This window comes from Coturnix japonica, chromosome 20 (genome assembly GCF_001577835.2).
Source record: "Coturnix japonica isolate 7356 chromosome 20, Coturnix japonica 2.1, whole genome shotgun sequence".
In the NCBI taxonomy this organism is placed as follows: Eukaryota; Metazoa; Chordata; class Aves; order Galliformes; family Phasianidae; genus Coturnix; species Coturnix japonica.
The window spans coordinates 1202151-1223204 of record NC_029535.1 but is presented as its reverse complement, the minus strand read 5'-3'; the positions used below and the strand labels follow the sequence as shown (position 1 = coordinate 1223204).

At 46.1% G+C, this 21054-nt stretch overlaps 2 protein-coding genes across 3 annotated transcripts in view; one reads left to right on the top strand and one right to left on the bottom strand.

Moving 5' to 3' along the window:
- MMP24 (matrix metallopeptidase 24) overlaps positions 1 to 11779 on the top strand; it is a 43224-nt gene extending 31445 nt beyond the window's left edge. For both annotated transcript variants that reach the window (XM_015881336.2, XM_032448518.1), the window contains exons 6-9: positions 4855 to 5069; positions 6496 to 6634; positions 8429 to 8695; positions 9791 to 11779. In XM_015881336.2, the coding sequence (XP_015736822.2) occupies positions 4855 to 5069; positions 6496 to 6634; positions 8429 to 8695; positions 9791 to 10128 (959 nt within the window). In that variant the 3' untranslated portion in view covers positions 10129 to 11779. The remainder of the gene's footprint in view (positions 1 to 4854; positions 5070 to 6495; positions 6635 to 8428; positions 8696 to 9790) is intronic.
- On the bottom strand, positions 11739 to 20592 carry EIF6 (eukaryotic translation initiation factor 6). The gene is made up of 6 exons (XM_015881337.2): positions 20378 to 20592; positions 20217 to 20302; positions 18154 to 18329; positions 17137 to 17313; positions 16430 to 16611; positions 11739 to 15161 (listed from the first exon to the last, which is right to left on the bottom strand). The coding sequence occupies exons 1-6, from the start codon at positions 20482 to 20484 to the stop codon at positions 15152 to 15154; spliced, it is 738 nt and encodes a 245-aa protein (XP_015736823.1). The 5' UTR covers positions 20485 to 20592; the 3' UTR covers positions 11739 to 15151.
- Positions 20593 to 21054: the final 462 nt, after the last annotated feature.

Below are 21054 nucleotides of genomic sequence, written 5' to 3'. Positions count from 1 at the left end.
GGAATGACAGCAAGAGCAGTATTATAAATGAAATGATGGAGTCTGCGTCCCAGCAATTTGCAGTACCTCCTGCAAAATGTGTGGGAAGCCTGGCTGTCTCCTTCAGAGCAACAGCCCAGAGCTGGTTTGGCCATTGCAGGGAATCAAAGCATTTAGTGACCCAGCTCAGCTTATTGGTCCAGCAGAATCATTGCTGACCTTCATCTTTCACACCTCAATCTGCAACAACTGCATCTTTCTCACAAGTCTTATGCATTTTGTTTCACTGGCATCCTAGGATTAATTAAAGCCTTCAAGGCTTATAGGTGGTATTTTAATCATCTTCTCTACTGAAGACCACGACTTTGAGTGCATACGCCTTAGAGAGTTGACTGTGACTGCTGTCCTGCAGTGTGGGTAGGGCAGGCTGTAATGAGTGGTCCTCCCTTGTGAATTTGAGCCCACAGTGTAACAGAAAAAGCTCCCTGTGGAGATTTTCATCCCCATGCGATGGCCTTCAGGCCATACTCTCCCTCAGCCACATTCTCTGCTCCAGATTGCTGCCTTTGAAGCATCTGTGTGGGGCATCTCACTCATCCAGTGTCTTGTCAGGGAGAAGAGCACCAAAGCCTGAGGATGGCACCCCTGGGCCTGGTGCCTTGAAGTTGGGTGTGAGAACAGTCTGTGCTGACATCTCTGGATTTGGTTGTAGATCAAGGCTGGGCATCCTGTCAGAAAACCAAACTACAAGAATGGCCTTTAGAGTTCATTGGGAGAGATGAACCATTTCCAGTTCTCTGAAGCCAGGCTGTAAATGAAGGGCAGTACTTTTAATTCATGGGGTGTCTTTTGACTGGAATGGTTTTAGTAAGGATTGCAATGAGTCTTTCACTTCTGGCTTTTCATCTTTTTAATATTGAATATATCCAAAAACTAGCGTAGTTGCAACAGGAACGATATATTGATACATGCTACACAGCAGATGACACAAGATAGCTTCTTAGTCCTTTGTGGTGCTATGACTCTGTGAAACAAGAATAAGATTGTACTGGCTGCAGTCAGGAGCACAGCAGTTGGGTGTCCAGCAGGGGGTATACCCTGCTCACAAGGAACACACAGCTCCTTTCCCCTGCACAGCCCCTTGTCTCCACTCACTGTGCATATTTCTATCCCTACTCTGGAAATGAAGCTGTTCTGTTTCCCCTCTCACTTACACTGCCAGTCTTGATAGCAGCATTTTTGATGGTAGAATAGAAGTATTTGGGTTGGAAGGGATCTCCAGAGTCTTTAATCAAAACTCTCACCCGTAGTAGCGCTGTTGCCAACACTGCTTGCCTAATGTTGTGGCTTTCTCTGACTGAGCCTGGAAAGTCTCCGGGGCTGGAGAGTCCACAGCATCTTTGGGGCAATTTATCACAGTGCTTCTCTGCCACCCTGTCCTGTTCCTCTCTGTCTCTCACTTGGCCATCACTGAACCAGGAGATCCCCCTCCCAGTTTGCCTCACTCTGCAGTTTCCCGGACTGTGGTTGTGTTAACCTGTTTTCTTACCCATCCTTCCATGACAGCTGAGGTGTTCTAACAATGTGAAGATACTCATCTGAAACCATCCTGTTTTGGTTTTTGTTGTTATCTTCCTCTTAACCGGATTTATTCACCTTTTAAGAAACCATGCGTTTAATTCGTGAATCTCTATTACCTCCAGTGATGCGTGTGATGTGGTTTCAGTCCCTGTCTGTTTGCTGTGTATGAGGAGCAGAATGGCCTGGACTTGTTGCTTCCTTTCTATGTGGGTCCTTCCAGCAGGTGGTTTGAATACAACTCACACACACATAACACAGTGACTTATTGGTTCCCTCCTAGATTTACTCTGACAGCAGATGTTCCTCTCTGCATTGCAGACTGCTGCTCATCTCACCCTGTTTAAAGGCAGCAGTGCTCCGGGAAGCTCTCCCTGCTCTCGTGTTGGGAATTTGCTTCTAGCAGCTTTGTACAACACAAGGGTCTATCCCAGATGTGGACTTTGTGCTGAAACTGCTGGTGGGCTCCCACAGACTGCCCAAAAGCTGTTCATGAAAACGCTCCACCATATCAAATTCACATCAAACAAGTTTTCTTCTGATCCGCATGAGGCAACAAGAAGTGCACCTTTGTTTGAGTCAGTGCATGGTAGCAATTAGCCTCTTGCAAACTGGAGAACAAAGCACTGCACCTCAGATGTTCTGTTGCAGCGACGTGCTGCAATCTCATTTAGAAAGGTGAACTTTGCAGTGGTGTGCTGGCATAGGAATCTCATCATATACAACGCACATTAGAGATTTTACAACATTTTTGGCAGCCACAGGCTTTCAGTTTGGCAGCTGTACAGGTGTCCAATTTTCTGCCCCATTTGATTTGCCAAAGCAGGAGCTGAAGAGCATGCTCCCATCACAGAGCTGAACAAACCAGAACCATGCCTTTCAGTGTGTAAGATCAGCATGGGACCTCATTCCACATTAAGATCCTTCCTCTGCAGCTTGTCCTGCTGTACCAATGCAGTCCTACCTTCATCAGCTTTCAGCCTGAATCAGAAGTGCCAGCTGGAGCGTGATTTGTTGGAGATGCTGTTGCACATGCTATACAGCAGTGTGCTGCCTATGGTTGTTTACATCTGGGGCAGATAGCAGGAATAGTAGTAGCATGTCTGTAAGTGCAGCAGTATTTGGGGATGGCATTAGGTTGATAGAGTTCTGAGAGCTCGAAACTTACTGTGTCTGTATTTGGTAGAGAGCAGCGCTATGGATTAGTTTTAGCCTTTCCCTGTGGTGCCCATTAGCAGCTGCCATGTGCTAGATGTGCTCCAGAAGTGCATTTTCAATGTTAGTTTCACCAAAAAAGAAGGTGTTTCATGCATCTTGATGAGAACCTCAGCACTGAAATTGCAATTGATTGAGAGATTCTCTTCAAAGAGACCCTGCTACCTCGACCGAAGCACAAGTGTAGATGCTGCCTTACTGACCAGCTAACTAGGGGCTTTAACCCTGTTGGCTTCTATGGTGGGCAGTTCCTGGAAATCTTTTCTGTGTAGTATTTGGGGAAATACACCGATTATTAGCAATAGCAGTATCACAGTTTGGGAATTTGATTTAAAAAAAAACAAAACATCATGGCCTGCTAAGGTACTGGGCAATGACCAGCTGAGAGTGGAGGGAGATGAGAAATACATGAAAACAGTGTAATTTTTTCTTCAATTAATGTAGACAAATGAGCTGACAGCTTTCCAAGAGTAAAACAGAGATTCACCTAAAATATTTAGATGAGCAGTATTTGATGTTATATGGGAGCTGTTGAGTCCTGGGCTGAACCACTGATTGATCACCTTTTGAAAGGGCCCTGGTCAGTCCTGGGAGCACAGGTGGAGGCAATTCAGCTGTGGGGCCAGAAGTGTTTGAGCCTGGCTGCATCTCTCTTAAACTTCATTGAAGGACTGATAGCACTGGGGAAGGATCTTCTTCTGAAGATCCCTCCTTTGTGGAGTTTTCCCCTGTGAACCTGGATGGTGGGCAGTCGTTATTCCTTCCCTTGTAACACCTTTCTATTGTGTTAGTCCCTTTGTCATTACATCTCTTGTATCACCATTCCATTGTGTTGATCTTTCTGATTGTTACAAATTCATTCACTGAAGCTGTGGGATGAAAAGGAAGGTAATTGGAGATGTCATTGGATAAGGACAGGTCACCTTGTAGAAGTACAGTTATGCATGTGGAACTCTTTATAAAACAGCTGTAAGTCTCAAGATCTCAAAAGACATTGCAGCAACAGAAATAATTAGTCTGTTTAGTTCATTAAGGGGAATTCAGAGTTCGTCCATGTCAAGATCTATTAATGTTTAAATGATGAGAAACTAGAAATAGAAAATGGAAAAAAATCTGAATCTAGACCTGAAAAAATTCAGACAGAAGAAAGAACACAACCTTCAGAGTGCCAGGGCTTAATTACTGGAACAGATTGTTATTAATTACAGAGGAGTTCCTGTTTAAGTCTTCAGGCCCAAACTGAATGTCTCTGTCTGGAAAATGTGCTTTATCTGTAACAGAAACTTTAGATCTGTCAGAGGATTTGCAGCTGAGGGTTTCTGGCCTGGTTACACATGATGTTGGTCTAAACTGTCTGAATGGTTCCTGAATGTTGTAGACACAATTCTTCTCAGAACCTCAAAAATTAAATGTGATGACTTTTCCTGATGATGTCTTTGTTGCTATCTGTGATGACTGTCATGTTAATTATTATAGGAAACTTTTGAAAAGATAACATAGGATTTAAGTCAACACGGGAGTTTGGGCACTCAACCATCATTTTAAGTGCTGTAGTTCAGAATATTTGTCTGCAGAACTCCTCTTTGAATCCCGTGGGCGTACAGCCCCACGGCTATCTAAATCCTTACTAGTAGATTCCTTCTCAGAACACCGGCCAGACAGACACGAACAACAGGGTAACTCCCCCAGTGAGTATCAGCCTTGTCCAGCCTGCTAATGCTTTGTTCTTGTTTTGGTTGTTGTTTTCTCAATAGGCTAATCAACACTTATATTCAGTGGCTATTGTCTTTCATTTCAGCTGGGAGTGTGATTAGTGTGTATCCTCCTTGTTTTATCTGCAGCTTCCCTGGAAGGACCTATGAAAACATACTGGCTCTTCTACAGTTCCTATCCCTCGCCTGTTTTGGGACATCCTTTGTGTGTGGATGCATCTTCTTCTGCTTCTCGTTTCTAGGGAATGAGCTCTTAATTGTATATAGTTCATAAAGAACATAGAAATTCCTCACTACACCATTCATCCAATCTGTTGTCTATTAAAACCAAAAGTGTGACTTTGCTGAACATTTTTCTTTTCACTTCTAGGTCCTCCTATTGAGCCTCTGGAGCCAACCAGGCCTTTACCAACTCTTCCTGTTCGCAGAATTCATTCCACTTCGGAAAGAAAACACGAGAGACAGCCTAGACCCCCCAGTCCTCCTCTGGGTGACAGGCCATCTCCTCCTGGTACAAAACCCAACATCTGCGATGGCAATTTTAACACCGTGGCTCTCTTTAGAGGAGAAATGTTTGTTTTCAAGGTACTAAAAATTCTTGCTTGTTCATTAAGTTTTCCTTAGCTTTGTTCTGGGAAAAGACAAGAAGATATATAAAGTAGTTAGAGTCACATTTGTCATGCTCCGGAATGAAGCTCTGAGGCTGAGAAATGAGTAACATTAGAGGGAAATGTAAGCAGATTGTTTTTGTAATTTAGAAACTGTGCCTGTTGTTATTTACATGCTAAAACAGGCAGCCTGTTCTCCAAAAAGCTGACTGGGTGCATCAGCAAAGAATTTAGACATCACCACGCTGAGAGGGGAGCCAGAGGTAAAGCCAGAAAGCAACGCTAGTAATAGAGCAGGCACTGAGCCTCATGGCCTCCATGATGGCACACACCAAACCCTGGGCTTCAAGGAACACTCACTGTACTTGAAGCTCTTGGGGCGTTTGTATCAACCTTGCTCACAAGATGCAGGCAGGGAAGGACAAGCTTTGGTCAATAACTCACATTAGAGCACTTTTAATCTAGAAAACCATGGTCTTGCTCACAGCTTTCACGGTGCTCACTGGCTGTGAATATGGAGAGAGATAGATGTGGAAGGTTATCAAATGGACAAAACACGTCAGCCACAGAAAACAACTGAACCAGGCTATTCTCTTACTTTTTCTTGAGATTTAACTTTTTATAGTTTTAATTAATGATCAAAAGGGATATATAATAGATGATTGTCCTTGGGTCAAGTAGTTGAGCACCAGCTGTACTGGGACAAGTGTGACATTTCAGCAAGGAGATACAGAGGCCACTCACAAATGAGCTCATAATACTTTGAGCTTTAGACTTTCCTGTCCCTGCTCCTTATTCCTATTGTTATTTCCACCCTTTGTCAGAGCCCCAGTAATCAGCTTGGAATCATAGATTCATAGAAACACTAAGGTTGGAAAAGACCTCCAAGATCATCTACTCCCCTGCCACCAATATTTCTCCACTAACCCATGTCCCTCAGTACAACATCTGAACATTTCTTGAACAGCTCCAGAGACAGTGACCCAACCACCCTCCTGAGCAGCCCATTCCATCACCTGACCACTGTTTAGGAGAAAGCTCTGTGTACGGCCTTTCTACCCCCAGGCAGATTGACACTTTGCCAACCTGGTGTCATCTGCAAACTTACTGAGGGTGCACTCAGTCCACTCACCCAGATAATCCATTAAAGATACTGGACAGACCCCAATACTGACCCCTGAGGATCACCACTTGTGAACTTCTTGCCCCATTGGAGGACATCTCCCCCATGAAATGCTTCCTGCACTGGAAGAGGTGTTTGGCAGCACTGCAACTCTCAACCAAACCAGGACTTCTTCATTTGATGATTACAGGCTTAGCCAAAAATTAGTAATTTGGACCTGCAGCTTGATGTGACTGCAGGATAAAAGCAATCAGTCTGAAGAGCTTTCTGGTTTTCTCAGGATCGCTGGTTCTGGCGTCTGCGCAACAACCGTGTGCAGGAGGGATATCCCATGCAGATTGAGCAGTTCTGGAAAGGTCTCCCCGCCAAGATTGATGCAGCCTATGAGAGGTCTGATGGAAAATTTGTTTTCTTCAAAGGTACGGTATATTGCAGAACAAACCTACCACACCTGCTTCGCTTCACACTTCCATACCATTAAGGTAGTGAGAACAGGTTTGCTGGATCCTTCCAAGAGGGGCATTTCAAGCGACCAGTGTTTCCCAAGCCACTGACCAAGTTACCAGCTTTGAATTCTTCATCAAAGAGACAGAAAAGAAGTGTTGCTACACAGCAGAAGCAGCCCCTGTCCTTGCTTGTATGTCAGGTGTGGAGTGCTGTGGAGCAGCACAGGGCAGTGGTGCTGCACAGCCTCCTGAAGCTAGCCTCCTGCTAGCCCTTGTACCATTGTATTCAGATGCCCTCCTGCATATGCTACAAAGGGAGCTGTGTGAGTCAGTTGCAACTTGGGTTGCAAAGTTCAGCCATGAGACCTCCTGCAGCCTTGAAAAATCTCTGCTTGCAGAAGTGCCTGGGTGACCATTTGCCATGCCAGCTAAGTCATGCTCTTTTTCTCCTCCTTGCAGCACTGGCAAAGATGGTTGCTGTGGCAACACCCCTCATAAACTTTTAGTCCAGTAAGAAGGTGGGTGGTGTAAGAATACATTGAAAAGAGTGGCTGTTAGCACAGACATGGCCTTTCCTTACACATTCTTACTTCGTTTTTGCTAATGGGTGTTGGTTGTACTAACAGCTGAGCCATATATAAGTGTCCTCCTTTGCTTTTCACCTTCCGGTGTGATAGCCAGTCCTTAAAATATTCCTTAGTGTGGGCTGGCCTTGCCAGGAAACTCTGCAAAGCTAATGTGGTTCACTGGGTGTTGGCTTCCATCTGATAACAAGGGAGATGCTCCCTGAGGAACAGGAGCTGAGGCTCCCAGCTGTCTCCTTGGACATGTTTTGGCACAGATCACGTTTCATGACAGGGATGAAGGTTTGGTGCCTGGGTCAGAGGAGCCTGGGGAGACTTGGGGAAGAATGTAGCCAGCATCCTTGAGGGATACCTTGAATTCCAGCCACTGCACATTGACTGCCTGTAACAGTAACTGTTACAGGTGAGGCATCAATATGGTCTGTTGAGTTATGGAGCATGCAAGTGGCATTTAGGTAAGGTACAAGGCACTTCAGTTACAGTCCCTGTCCTTGCTCTGGTCTAAGGGAGGCACACTGCTGTTTGCTGCAGGTGGTGCAGTGTGAGCTTCTGCTGTTATATGTGTTCACATCTTTTCTGAGGTGCTGGGAAAATTTGTCAGGGGTGTTTTCCCCTAAAGAAACAAAATGCCCGTCCTTACATGGAGCCCACAGCAGCTCCTTTCACTGTGGTAGTTTCTGGAGGTGATCTGTCACTGAAAACAGGTTGTAAGCCAGAAAGGCTGGAAAGCATTGCCATGCTCCTGTACAAAAACATGTTCTGAATTACTGCATGCAGCTTCAGACCTTCAGCTCAATAAAACATTTTAAAACTAGAGAAGGATCAGAGAAAGGCAGTGGAAATGGACCGGCCTTCCTACAGGGAACAATTAAATATCCTAGAGCTCCTCAGCCTGAATGAGGGCTGACAAAGGCAGGATGTGAGAGAAGCCTTTTAAGTCAAGACTGACATGGAGAAGTTGAATGAGAAAGAGTTGTTGAACTTTCCAAACCAGGAGCTGAGGAGCACCAAATGAAATGGAGAAATTTCAGGTTTAAAATTGCAAGGAGAAACTTTTTCACATGATACAGTTAAGTATGGTACAGTTAATGTCCTCCATGCTGCGGTTCATGGTGGCTGTTTTACATTTGTATTGCTTTAAGTACAAATTCTGCACATTCATTTGTTCCCTTTTCAACTCTAGGAGATAAGTACTGGGTTTTTAAGGAAGTGACAGCAGAGCCAGGATACCCACACAGTCTCGTGGAGCTGGGGAACTGCCTGCCCCGGGAAGGCATCGACACGGCTTTGCGCTGGGAGCCTGTAGGCAAAACCTACTTCTTCAAAGGAGACAGGTACTGGAGATACAACGAGGACAAGAGAGCGACGGACCCAGGATACCCAAAGCCCATCACTGTGTGGAGAGGAATCCCTCAGGCTCCACAAGGCGCTTTTATCAGCAAAGAAGGCTGTATGTATCTGCAGTCATTCTACAGATTACATGGATAACATCTTGTCTAGCTTGGGAGTTGGGTTGCTGGATTTGGGGTGTTTTGGGTATTTTTGGTGAGGTAGGATTTGAGTATCAGGCAGCCCAACATCACAGTGGCATCTGCAAGTATGGGCAGTCAGGTTCTTCCCTTATCCCTACCCAGGCAGCTCCTTAACTGCTAAACCACATCCAGGTCTTTCGGGTGGGAAATGGACTTTTGCGGTCCCCACCTATGATTTTTTGGGGCTATGATTATGGGTTACATGTTCCTTTGTTCTCTTATCTGTAGCTAGCTCACTTGCTGTCTCCAGCCTGCATGATGTACTTTGAAGTTAGCCAGGCCCCGAGAATAGGTTTAGACCTCCACAGGTTTCCTCAAGTACATTTCTCTGTGTGGTGTGAAGTTTTCTTTTTCACTAATCACGGATGAGTAATTAGGAAAGGAATCTTGGAGTCCTTTGGGGAGATGAGGGATACTTCAGACAACAAGTGGTATAAACCATCTGCTTGTTATTAGCAGGACTAGACTGCTTCTTAACATCCAAGTCTTCCAGATTCTGTTGTCTAGAGGACTCATTTTATTTGGGTTTGGTCTCAGACTGAAAACAGAAACCCAAGTACCCATCCAAGCAGTATCACAACCGGGCACTGACATTCTGCAGACTGCGAATAGCTTGGTGCATATTTACAGATGCTTTAGTGAAAAACAACACCACAAACTGAAGAACAACAAAAAGGAAAACAAAACAGTGCAGAACACCTTTAAGATGAGAATGCTTTAAGATGGGGAAAGTGGGTTCAGTGTTTTTGTTATTTGCAGCTTATATCTTGCTCATCAGCTTGTCTTGGCCAAGGGGAGTGGTGCTCCATGGGAGCACCCACAAGCCAAGGTTGGGGCTTCACCTTTTAATCAAGCTCCAAAAATGCCTGTGTTCTGGGATGCCCTGGATGTATGTGCTGTTGGCTGGGAGAGCTGCCACCTTGCAGCCTTTCTGGCTCTCTGTACACCTCATGCATGCAGAGTTTAATTGGTTGGAAACAGTATGGTGAGAACTATTCTGTTTTGTCTCCTAGTTTATACCTACTTCTACAAGGGGAAGGAGTATTGGAAGTTTGATAACCAGAGGCTGAACGTGGAGCCAGGCTACCCCAGGTCAATCCTCAAAGACTGGATGGGCTGTAACCAGAAGGATGTCGAGCGAAGCAAAGACAGACGCCTCCCCCACGACGACGTGGATATTATGGTGACAATAAATGATGTGCCTAGCACTGTAAATGCAATTGCAGTTGTGATCCCTTGCATTTTGTCTCTGTGTATCCTTGTCTTGGTGTATACGATCTTCCAGTTTAAAAACAAAGAAGTGCAGCAGAATGTTGTGTACTACAAAAGACCTGTCCAGGAGTGGGTATGACACAGCCGGCTGCACATCGACCCGATGAGGATATGGACAGAAAAAGAAAAGAATAAAAGAAAGCGCATTCAAAGCCTACCAAACAAAACTACTTCAGTGACTTTACAAGTTTTGGACATCCTGGGACTGAAAGCAGCAGGAAAACTGGAAAAAAAATACAGGCGGTGTGGAGCCTCGTTCCTTCTTAATGCCTCAGTCGTGTAAGTCTTGGTGTGCCATTCTCCACAGGCCCACTCTGCAAACATCAGAGACTTCAAGACAGGTTTTCTTCAAACTTCTCAGCTGTCTCGGGAAACTTCCGTCAGTTCCCTGCACCAGTGCTCCCTGTTAAACCCAGCATTCTTCAGTGTAGCTAAACCACCTCTGAACAGAACCATTTTTTTAATAGCTCTCATAAATGAATTAAGATCATGAAACCTATGAACAGGAACAATTCAGTATCGTAAGCAGAAGACATTCTGATGCTGAGCCATTCTAAGAGATCTTCTTAGTTTATTACAAAAACCAGGGAATGAACCTGGAAACAATTTTCCAATACCTGCTGGTCAGATGTTTTGTACATTCATAACTAATCAACGCTGCCACTCAGCACCGTGCACGAGGAACCATTCAGCCCTCCAAGGTCAACGAGGGCCGAGCAGAAGCTCACGAAGCACCAAACCAGACACCATAATGTTACTTGGCAACATCGAGTCCTAATTGGGACAGTCCGAAGACAAAGTAATTGCGTCTAACAGCACCAATTATGGGAATACATGTTTTTGTTTTGGGAGCTGTTCATGAAAGAATGATCTCATATCACCTTAAGCTCCCATGAGCCAGAAAGCCGTGGTTACCAATGTAATGGAAAATGTATAAATGTAGACTGCACTCTGCCCCTGTTAAGATGCTGGGAAAAGGTGAATTGTTGTGACGTGGCATGTGTAACTAGATTGTGGAATTTGTACATTGGGTTTCAGGAGAATGGAAATGTTTGTTGGAGTGAGATCGTCGGTACGTCTTGCTGAATAGTCGAGGTACAGTAAGAATCAGGCCTGTCTATAAAACAAAAGCCAATCCCTGTAGATGTTTCAAACATTGTATGCCTTTGAAATTTTGTTTTTGCTCACTTCTTCACGTGCAAATGTTTGGCAAGGACCAAAGGAAGCATGTCACACCGTGGAATGAGTTCATCACTAACCGCGATTGACAGAGCCATAAAAATCAAGCAGAGGCTGAATAAATACCTGGGCCTGCAGTCAGTAACTTTTCACAGCCCCCTTTCTTACAATGATTGCTTCTGCTTATCGCTGTGACAGCTGTGCCTGGTTTGGGATGTTGTGTCCTAACCACAAGCACAGTCCCTTTTGTTGTTGACACAGATAGTCCCACTGTGTTAAATAAGAGAGGAGGTCTCTTGCAGTGCAATCTAATGGTTAAGTCCAGACCCGTATGAAAGTGCCATTCATATAAGTGTATGAACTGCTTTGCACGCCCACTGTAGGGAATAGGTGATTAGTGTAAGCCGTCTGCCTATAACTGAATGTTATTCAGTGCAATGGAAGTGCAATGCACAGAATGTCCAGGTAGTTTAGAGAAGTACAACCCCATAATATTAGCTATGAAAAAAAAAACAAACAATCCTAAGGACTTTTATTTTTTTGTCAAACATGCTGTAAGCATTTGTAGGTACAGCAGTGAGGAATGAAAAAGCAGAAAGGCTGTTTGCACTCTGAATTTCTACCTGGTGCTCAGATATTGCTGTGATGAAGCCGGGTAGCCCAATAGGTATTTCATAGCGAAGCCCACAAGGACTGCATAACACGTGGTCTCCAACTGTATTTTGTCTTTCATGGTTAATTTCTGTAGCCACAATTTTTATTGTGTTTAAGCATAGAAAGTATTATGAAGATATTATGAAATGAGCAGCTAGTAGATGCCAAACTGAATGTTAGTGAAAAAATGTGGTAATGTCTTATGATGGGTGAAGGAGTGCAAAGGACCAAATGAAATCAGAGCTACTAATTAGGTACCCCCCATACACGCTACTCCGTAAGTTGCTATGTGTACTATATATGTGGTAGAATGCACACTATGACCGCCACAGCCACATGGCACATCCAACTCATCTGTACGCTGCCATCTCTGGGACTGTGACAGCCCAAACCTTTGAGCAACTTCCAACAGCCATCATTAAAACAACAAAAAAATTACAACCTGAAGAAATGTCTGCTTTTGTTCATTTGGGTTTTTCTCCTTGTGCCCAAAGGTTGGCTTTGCTTTCCTTCAGTACTTCACGCTGAGTGACCAGCTGTGCAAGGAGCACCATGTCAGGGGCTGTAGGAAGCTCAGCTGTTTGCTCACACAGCTACACCCCGCCGTGCTGCAGCAAGGTGAGCCTTCTGCCCCACAGCATCCTCAAGGAACTGGAGAAATAGTTTGGTACCTTTTATAACTGCCTCCCAATTGACTCCTAGCGCATGCTCATCTTCAAGGTGTGGGTTACACATTGGTCTGTGATTTCTGGGGGCCTGGATCCAGATGCAAATATTCACGTAGGACACAGCTCCTTAGATTCCCATGTCCAAGCTCTTTGCTGGGATCCTGTCTGATGCTACACAAGCACATCATATGAGTTATCATCCCAGTACATCTCCCATCAGCATGGGTAAAGCATCTCCACAGACAGGTGGCCACACTGTAGTTCTTGTCCAGAAGCACAGCACCAGGACATACTGCCCACACAGGGGAGCAGGGAACATCAGCGCTTACCCAACTCTAATCCCACATGCAAGGGGCTCTTCCAAGCGTGTTCTTGGCACAACACACTGCTCTGCAGTACTGGCCATCTGGGCAGCAAGATCCAGGCACACCCATCTTATGCACAGCAGTTGCAGCTCCTGCAAAGAGCAGCCGTAAAGTACTCTATTTTGCACTCAGCATTCCGTATTGATTTATTAGTTTTTGACTAGTTTGAGTAATTTGATCACCAGTAAAATAAGTTCATTTTTCCAGGCAAGTTTAAGCATGCTGGGACATACCAACCACTAGTCAGAACAGAAGTGCTCCTCCACTCTAAGAGGGGTCAGTTGTTTCTGCTTTATAATCAGACATTAAACCTCAAAGGGATCTCCTATCTCACACCTTCCCGTCAACAAGTTGGTTCTCATCCTTACAAGAATGAGGCATCCTGAGCCAACTTTGCTGCACTAATCCACTGCCCCACCCCAACAGGACACAGCAGAGCTCCCTATGAAATCCCAGTGAAAGATCCAACCATTTACTCTAACCTTTTCCCCGTCCTCTGGCACATACGTGAGCCTCCCTCCCACAGCATTATCCACGGTCCTTAAAAGCATTTGGCACAAAACCCTGCCAAAAGCCTCCTCAGTAATTCAGAGAGAGCACAACCAAATTTCTTTAAGTCACTCCATAGGTCTCATGAGACGTGACTTGCAATTAAAGCATCCAGTTTATTGCTGGCTCACGTTCCTACTGATCCCATTCTGTATTACAGTTTCTGTCAATCTTTGCACATAGGTCCACCTTCCCAGTTTGAATTCCCACAAAGCTTTTGTTTAGAGCTGATCCTGTATTTTGGGAACCTCCCACTTTCCAAATCTCAGTGCAGGTTCCATAGGAAGTCATACACAGCACAGTTAGCAACGCCCCGTCCTTCTGCCTGCCTCCAGCACTCCTTGGCACGTAACCACCCTCACCATTGTCTCAAGATCTTTCTTATTAATGGATTTGCATTTCACAGAAACTGGATTACTTTTCTTGTTCGAGCAGTTCTAACACATATCAGGATCACGACAATCCAGCATTTCTGCCTAATGATTGGAATGAGGAAGTAAAAAAACCCAACAAGCTGCACACAAAAAAGCTCAGCATTACTTATTTACAGCCGGTGATTCTGTGCCAACAGCACAGCAGCAGTCGGGTTCTTTACAATTTATTCCTAATAAGAAAGCCCTGGGAGATGACAGAAGGAAATCAGCTTCTGATTCTGAACACTGACATGGAGACAGCCAAGAAAGGCTGCTCGCTACATTAAGGGAGCCATAAATACCAGAAACTGTTAACTCTACAGCTCCTCTGCATCGCCAACACTGCCAGGCAAGGGCAGAACTCTTCAACAGCAAGCTCTAAGTGTGGAATATACCACTGAATGCAGTAACCATTTACAACTGTTAATTAACCTTTGCCTCCAGGGTAACTCAAGATCACATGACTCAACTCTTTCCAATTTGCTGACTTCTAAGAGTTTCTCAGGGAAGGCAGCCAACTCCCATAGAGAACATTTAAGCCACCAGCAACTGCATCTTTTGCAGAAGCCTCAGACGTACCACACAGGTCTGACATTCACAGACAACAGACTGGACTCCACTGCTCTGCAGTCACAACTGGCTGCTAAGGCCCTGGTTTGACTTCTTTGAGAAACTCCACTTTCAGTCAGAACCGACCATCTCAGAACCACCAGCCCTGTGAAAACAGCTGCAAGTCAGGGCAGGACAGCAGGAGACACCTTTGGAAATGTCTTCTGGCAAGCTGACTATTATGTTTTTCATACAGGAAATACGGGGGCTCTTCTGCCTACCTAGAGCAGAAACACCGAGAGCATGAAAAGAAAGAGTGGGCAGTACCGTATATGTGCTGAAACTGCCTGCTGCACAGCAGAATGTTAATCCTCTATTTAAGGCAAAACCATTTTCTAGTTATCAGTAACCAAAATCCAAACAAGTGAACATTGTGGGCTAATTTAAAGGCCTTGGTCAGCATCACAGAGAAAGCACAGCTGAAGAAGAAACGAAGAGCATCAGCAAAGGGATAAGAGAACATTCCACATCTGGAACTTGTGTATGTTATTTGCTATTTTTTGCAATAATATTTAGTTTACAAAACATTACAAAAACGGTGGTTTTTTGGTAGCCTCTTCCTGGTGCAAGTCCTGCAGAAACAAAGCTCTGGAGGTCTGTAATCCAAACTGCAGCTTGACTCTTCACTCCTTAGGAGCCTCTTGGATGGCACAAACCGACACTGCTCATGCCAAGCTGAAGAGACAAAACAGAAATGAGATGTAGCAGAGAAGGGCCAGAGTGCAGAACACATTTCAAAACACCGCTGTAACCAGTTCCTAACGCCCAGACATAAAGGACTGTCAGTAATTTCCCTTCCTAAAACAGAAATCTGTGAAAAGACTGGAGGAGGTCTGGCGACTGCTGACAGCCAGCTGTAAGAACATGTTTGTCAGGCTGGCAAAGGCAACATGTACACCACCTCATCCTAGCAGTTACTAAAAGCACATGTTTAATTGTGCTCAGAAACACCATGCTATTAAATATGACCAGTGAAGGGGCAGCTAAGATCTCTTTTGAAGGGCTCTTCATTCAAGAATTCCTCATTCTTTCCCTATGCCATAAAACCACTCCCATACGTAAGAGCTGGGAATTCTAAATTACAGTGCCTCGAGTAGCTCAAGAATACACCTCTAGGATTATGGCAATCATCAAATGAATTACAACCATTTAAAAGCCCAAATGAAATTAATTTTCACCCACACAGGCTCCTAAAGCCTGCAGAATTTTTTGCATTGATCAATAAATGGGAAAGATCCAACATCACCACCACTCTTGTGTCTATAAACAGTAACAGGAACTGTTACATCTCCCATGTGTGACTTCAGTGGCTTATCAGCTATGATAACATATGACAACAAAATAATTCTCATCAATAACCCAAGAAAAGCAAAGAGGAAACTGCCTTGTTTTCATCTGTATTCGACATCATGACATCCTGCAGCAGGCTGGTGGCTGAGTAGACACTGTGTGCTGTGGAACTGCACCTCCTGTTCTCCAGCAGTCTCACCTGAGTTCTGACTCCAAGAGGAAGACGCACTGAGATGAACCAACTACTATTCCCAACTATTCCTGTCTGATCTCCAGTTCTGGTAATGGGGTGAAGGTTTCTTCCAGTTTCCAGCAGAGCAACGAGCAGCACAGTCAGAAACGTCCCCTCTCCCCCATTTTGTTTTATTTGTTAATAGGAACTCTCTCTCTTATTATTATCTTACAGTCTTCTACCATCTGTATTAAATCTTTTACCTCTCCTTATCTGAATGGGGTTGTTTTCTTTCCTTCTCCCCAACAGGGGGACAGAAGGGTGAAAGGGGCCTCCCCCAAACTCTTTTTCCTGTCACGCTTGAAGCCAGAACAGACAAGGAGAGCAATCAGCTTTGAGAAGCAGCTAGTTTTATAGCTTCCTTGTACTGAAATCCTCTCTGTTTTGATTACAGTTATATACAGAGCTGGATTTTCCTCACCTGTCAATCAAGGAATCCCTCATGTTGGTAGCAATAGTACTTGGCTGAGCTTCATTGAGCTTGAAGATGCTCTCAATGACAGAGAGCTCAGTGCTGGTTGTGTCCAACCCACAGAAGGCACACCAGTCATTTACAACCATTCCTGCTCCAATGACCTCACTGCCACGGTTTACTGTCCCAGCCTAGAAAATAAACAAAGTGACAAAAGTTAGCAGGGCATGCTGACATCAACACATTTCATTATGCTTCCTTATGCAGCCTTTAACCTCTGGAAAGAGAAATCTATGAGATTCAGAGGAAAAAAAAAACAAAACCCAAAACAACCATTACGTGAACAAGAAGCAGAGCAACCAGGGATTTAAAAATCCATCTAAGCGGACACAGGACTTCACTGCTCAACTCTTTTTCAGCAGTGCCTTTGGCCAAACCACAGACCATCTCACATTGTGTGAGTCATCTCAAATTGCATAACCCTGGCAGAATGTTTCAGAAGCAACCTGAAGGCTCTATGCAGCTTATTGAAGCACAGGAAAGATGGGAAACACGCTTCAGAGGACCGTCTTCCTTCAGGTCTTCTCCTCACCTCCCATTTGGGACATCCTTACAGAAAAAACAGTGTCTAGGAGCCCGTGAGAATGTAGAAACACTAAAACCACAAACTGGGAAGGAAGGAAGCCGTGAGAAAAAACACACCTCACAAGCCTTACCACGAGTGGGACCTGCAGCAATGAAGACAGTTCATCCTGATCCTCAATGGAAGTTTTGGGGTGCACAATTCCTCCTTGGTTACTAAATACACAGTAACTTCCTACCAGCACCTGATCTGCTACCGTTTGTCTGAAAACTTCAACCTTTAGCACATCTGCCAAGATCTCTTCTGTTTCCTGCAAACAAAGAGAACAAAGTCGTTCAGCAAAATGGTTTTGCACACATTGAAATCACAGTATTATTTCAAAGAGTAACCAGCTGGGATCCTCCCACTTTCATAACACCCACAACTGCCTCCACTTTCATAACCTACTGCAATTCCAACATTACAGAAGGCTCTCACTCTTCTGGATTAACCTGGATCCTGTTACATGTGCAGTGAGTTGGAAGCCAAGGCAACTCCACCAAACACACCCCACTGAGCAGCATTCTTCCTCTCTTCTTTCTGCCCTGCCTTTAAGTTCTTATATAAGAGCTCCTGTTTCTCACTAAGGACATATACACCACTACAGTGTTGGTAGAGACCATGGATATTGTGAAACTTTCAATAAGATCAGTGACATCTTGTAACTACTACAGTCCTGACCAGATTTTCTGTGTTCTTTACATACACGCATGCTCTTACTTCATTTTTATACATGCAAAGCTAATTGCATCTCACAGTACTCTTCCATATCCCACTCCTTTCTTTCTATAAGCACAGTTAACTACAGCATGCTGGATGCAGAATGCACACTATGTACCTAGGACAGGATCCACACCTACAAGTAAAGATAACAATAGGAAAAGAAACAGATCGACTGAAACTGAGTCATAAGTTCAAAATCTAGTACTGTAATTTCTCTCCTGAGAGGAAAGGAAACAGGGAACACGGCTTCCTACGTGATGCTAGCTCAGCTGTCAGTATAGTTCTCCTACATTGACACTACTTACAGTAATCCCCAATAGCTACAAGCTGAAACTGCAACTTAGGAATAATATCAGATGCATCCACACTGAATTCAGAAGCCACATACCCTGTCCAGATCCGGATGAACGAGAGCTACGTAGTCATTGCAGGTAGTGACATTGCCCAGCGCCGAGAGCCGCTCCTCCACTCGCTGAATTCGCACAGAATCTGGAAGGCTGTTACGGATGTGCTGAAGCTCTTGGTCTGTTGTACTGCTCGGGACCAACAGTCCGTGCCTATTCCCTAAGATGACCCAAAAACAAGACAAGGAGAAAGAAAACAAAGAGTTCCACCTTTGGGTAATTCTAAAAAAGCAAATATTTCCATCGTGCTCACTATGATGCTCACACAATGGTGTGGGGCCCCTATCCACTCTTTTCAAGCCCTAAATTCAGTCCCACAGAAATAACGTGACCATTTATTAATACAAAAGCAAAGGTGAGGGGGAAAACGAAGATGAAACAAAGACTTCAGAATATAAACAGGTAAACTGCACTACTTTTATCCAGCCTTTTCAATGGGACACACAAGGTTCTAAACAAAACACTTTGGTATGCTTTCCCCCCAAGAGACACTGACCATCCCCATAAAGCCTACATGTTGTGCTCGCTTTTGTTCCTTTCCTTTAGCAAGGCTGTAAGACTGTGTGAACAGGCTGCCCAGGAACAAACAGCAAGCACCAAGTGTGCTCTACTAAACAGCCAGGCAGTGAAAGACCTCTCTTTGCCCTTCACATCTGGAATGCTCCCTCCAGCAATGTTTCTGAATCACTGACCTCCCAGTGAAACAGAGCGGCTTCTCCCTGCTTACTACAAAAACCAATTTATGCACATCACTGACCTCTCTTCAAGTCCTGACCAGCAGGCACTCCCTCTAACCCTATTTTTGGTGGCTGTTTTATTGTTGGGTTTCGTTTGTTTCTATTGGCCAGGCTTGATTTTTATTTTATTTCACTACATCAGTGGATGAGGGAAGAGCCACTGATGTCATCTATCTGAACTTCAGTGAGGCCTTTGACACAGTGCCCACAACATCCTTCTCTCCAAATTGGAAATATACAGATTTGATGGGTGGACTCCTCAACGGACAAAGAACTGACTGTGGGATCAAGTCCAAAGAGCAGAGGTCAATGACTCATGGCCTGGATGGAGTTCAGTGATGAGTGGTGTCCCCCAGGGGTCAGTGCTGGGACTGATACTCTTTAGTATCTTCATCAGTGACACTGACAGTGGAGTCGAGTGAACCCTCAGCAAGTTGGCTGACGACATCAAGCTGCAGGGTGGGGGCAACATGCTCAAGATGGAATGTCATCCAGAGGGACCTGCACGGGCTGAGCAATGCACCCAGGTGAATCTCTTGAAGTTCAACAAACCCAAGTGTGTGATCTGGCACCTGGGTTGAGGCAACCTCTGTTACCAATACAAGCTGGGGGATGAAAGGACTGAGTGCAGCCCTGCCAAGAAAGACTTGGGGGCACTGGGGGATTGGAAGCTGGTGGGCACAAAACTGTGACAGCTGGAAACTGCCCGCACAGCCCAGAAAGCCACATGTATCCTGTGCTGCATCAAAAGATGCAAGGTCAGGAGAGTATGGGAGGTGATCCTGCCCCTCTGCTCTGCACTGAGGCCTCACCTGGAGTACTGTATCCAGAACAGTACAGAAGAGCCTTAAAAATCATTGCCAGCGATGGTGGTGAGGCACAGGAAGAGCTGAGGTTACTGAGGGATGTGTTTTATGGCCCAACCCTGGAGACTTCCAAGGCGAGGTTGGATAAGGCCCTGGGGTAGCTGATCAAGCTGTAGCGTCCCCGTTCATTGCAGGGGAGCTGGCCTCGATGGCCTCCAGAGGTCCCTTCCAACTCTAAGGATTCTACAATCTTCTCCAGCGTTACAACATCCCTACGGTGCGACCAAATAAACCCCCCGAGGACGAGGAGCGCCGCCGTCTCCCCGCGCTCCGCACCGCACTGCGGGTCTCTCGGGGCGGGCACGGCCCCGCCGTCCCTCCGCTCCTCCCGGCCGCTCACCCACAAACACACACACACACACACACACACACACACACACACACACTCTCACACACACACACTCTCACACACACACACTCACCCACACACACTCACATACTCACCCACACACATCCTGCCGATGATGCGGCAGCCGGCGATGGAGGCGTGCACCACCGGGACGGTCCCGAACAGCTCCCCCTCGAACACGCTGCAACAACAAGGCGCCGTTAGGAGCGGGCACAGGGAGCGGGCCGGGCTGGGCCGGGCCCTCGTGGCTTCTCACCTGTAGAAGTTCTCGGAGCCGCCGATGGCCACCAGGCAGTAGGCGTTGGTCAGCTTGGCGAAGCAGCCCAGCTCGTTGTTGTTCTCGAAGCTGGCGCGGACGGCCATGGCTGCGAGCAGGCACGGACCGACGGACCGACGGACAGATGCACGACCGGGAGCGGCGGCCGCGGCCAACCCCACGCGGCGAGGCCGCTTCCGCTTCTGACGGCGGAAGGAGCGGGACAGAGCGGCCCCGGGAGCGCCAGGAGGAACAGCGCCCCCTGCGGGACGGGAGTTGCTGCTGCCCCGCCGCCCGGATGGACGGGAGCGGCTGCAGGAAAACGTGCAGCGTGCAGGGTCAGCTGCCGTGTGCTGCTCCGTGTGCTGCTCCGTGTGCTGCTCCGTGTGCTGCTCCGTGTGCTGCTCCCAGCCCCGCCTGCAGCCCACCGACCTGCCGTTCCAGCCGTAGCCGCAGTGCCGCCCATGGGCAGCCGCCGCCAGTGTCTTCGTGGTGCGGCACGGCACGGCACGGTACAGCACAGCACGGCACGGTACAGCACGGCACGGCACGGCACAGCACGGCACGGCACAGCACTGCACGGCACAGCACTGCACAGCACGGCACGGCACGGCACGGCACAGCACGGCACAGCACGGCACTGCACAGCACAGCACAGCACAGCACGGTACAGCACA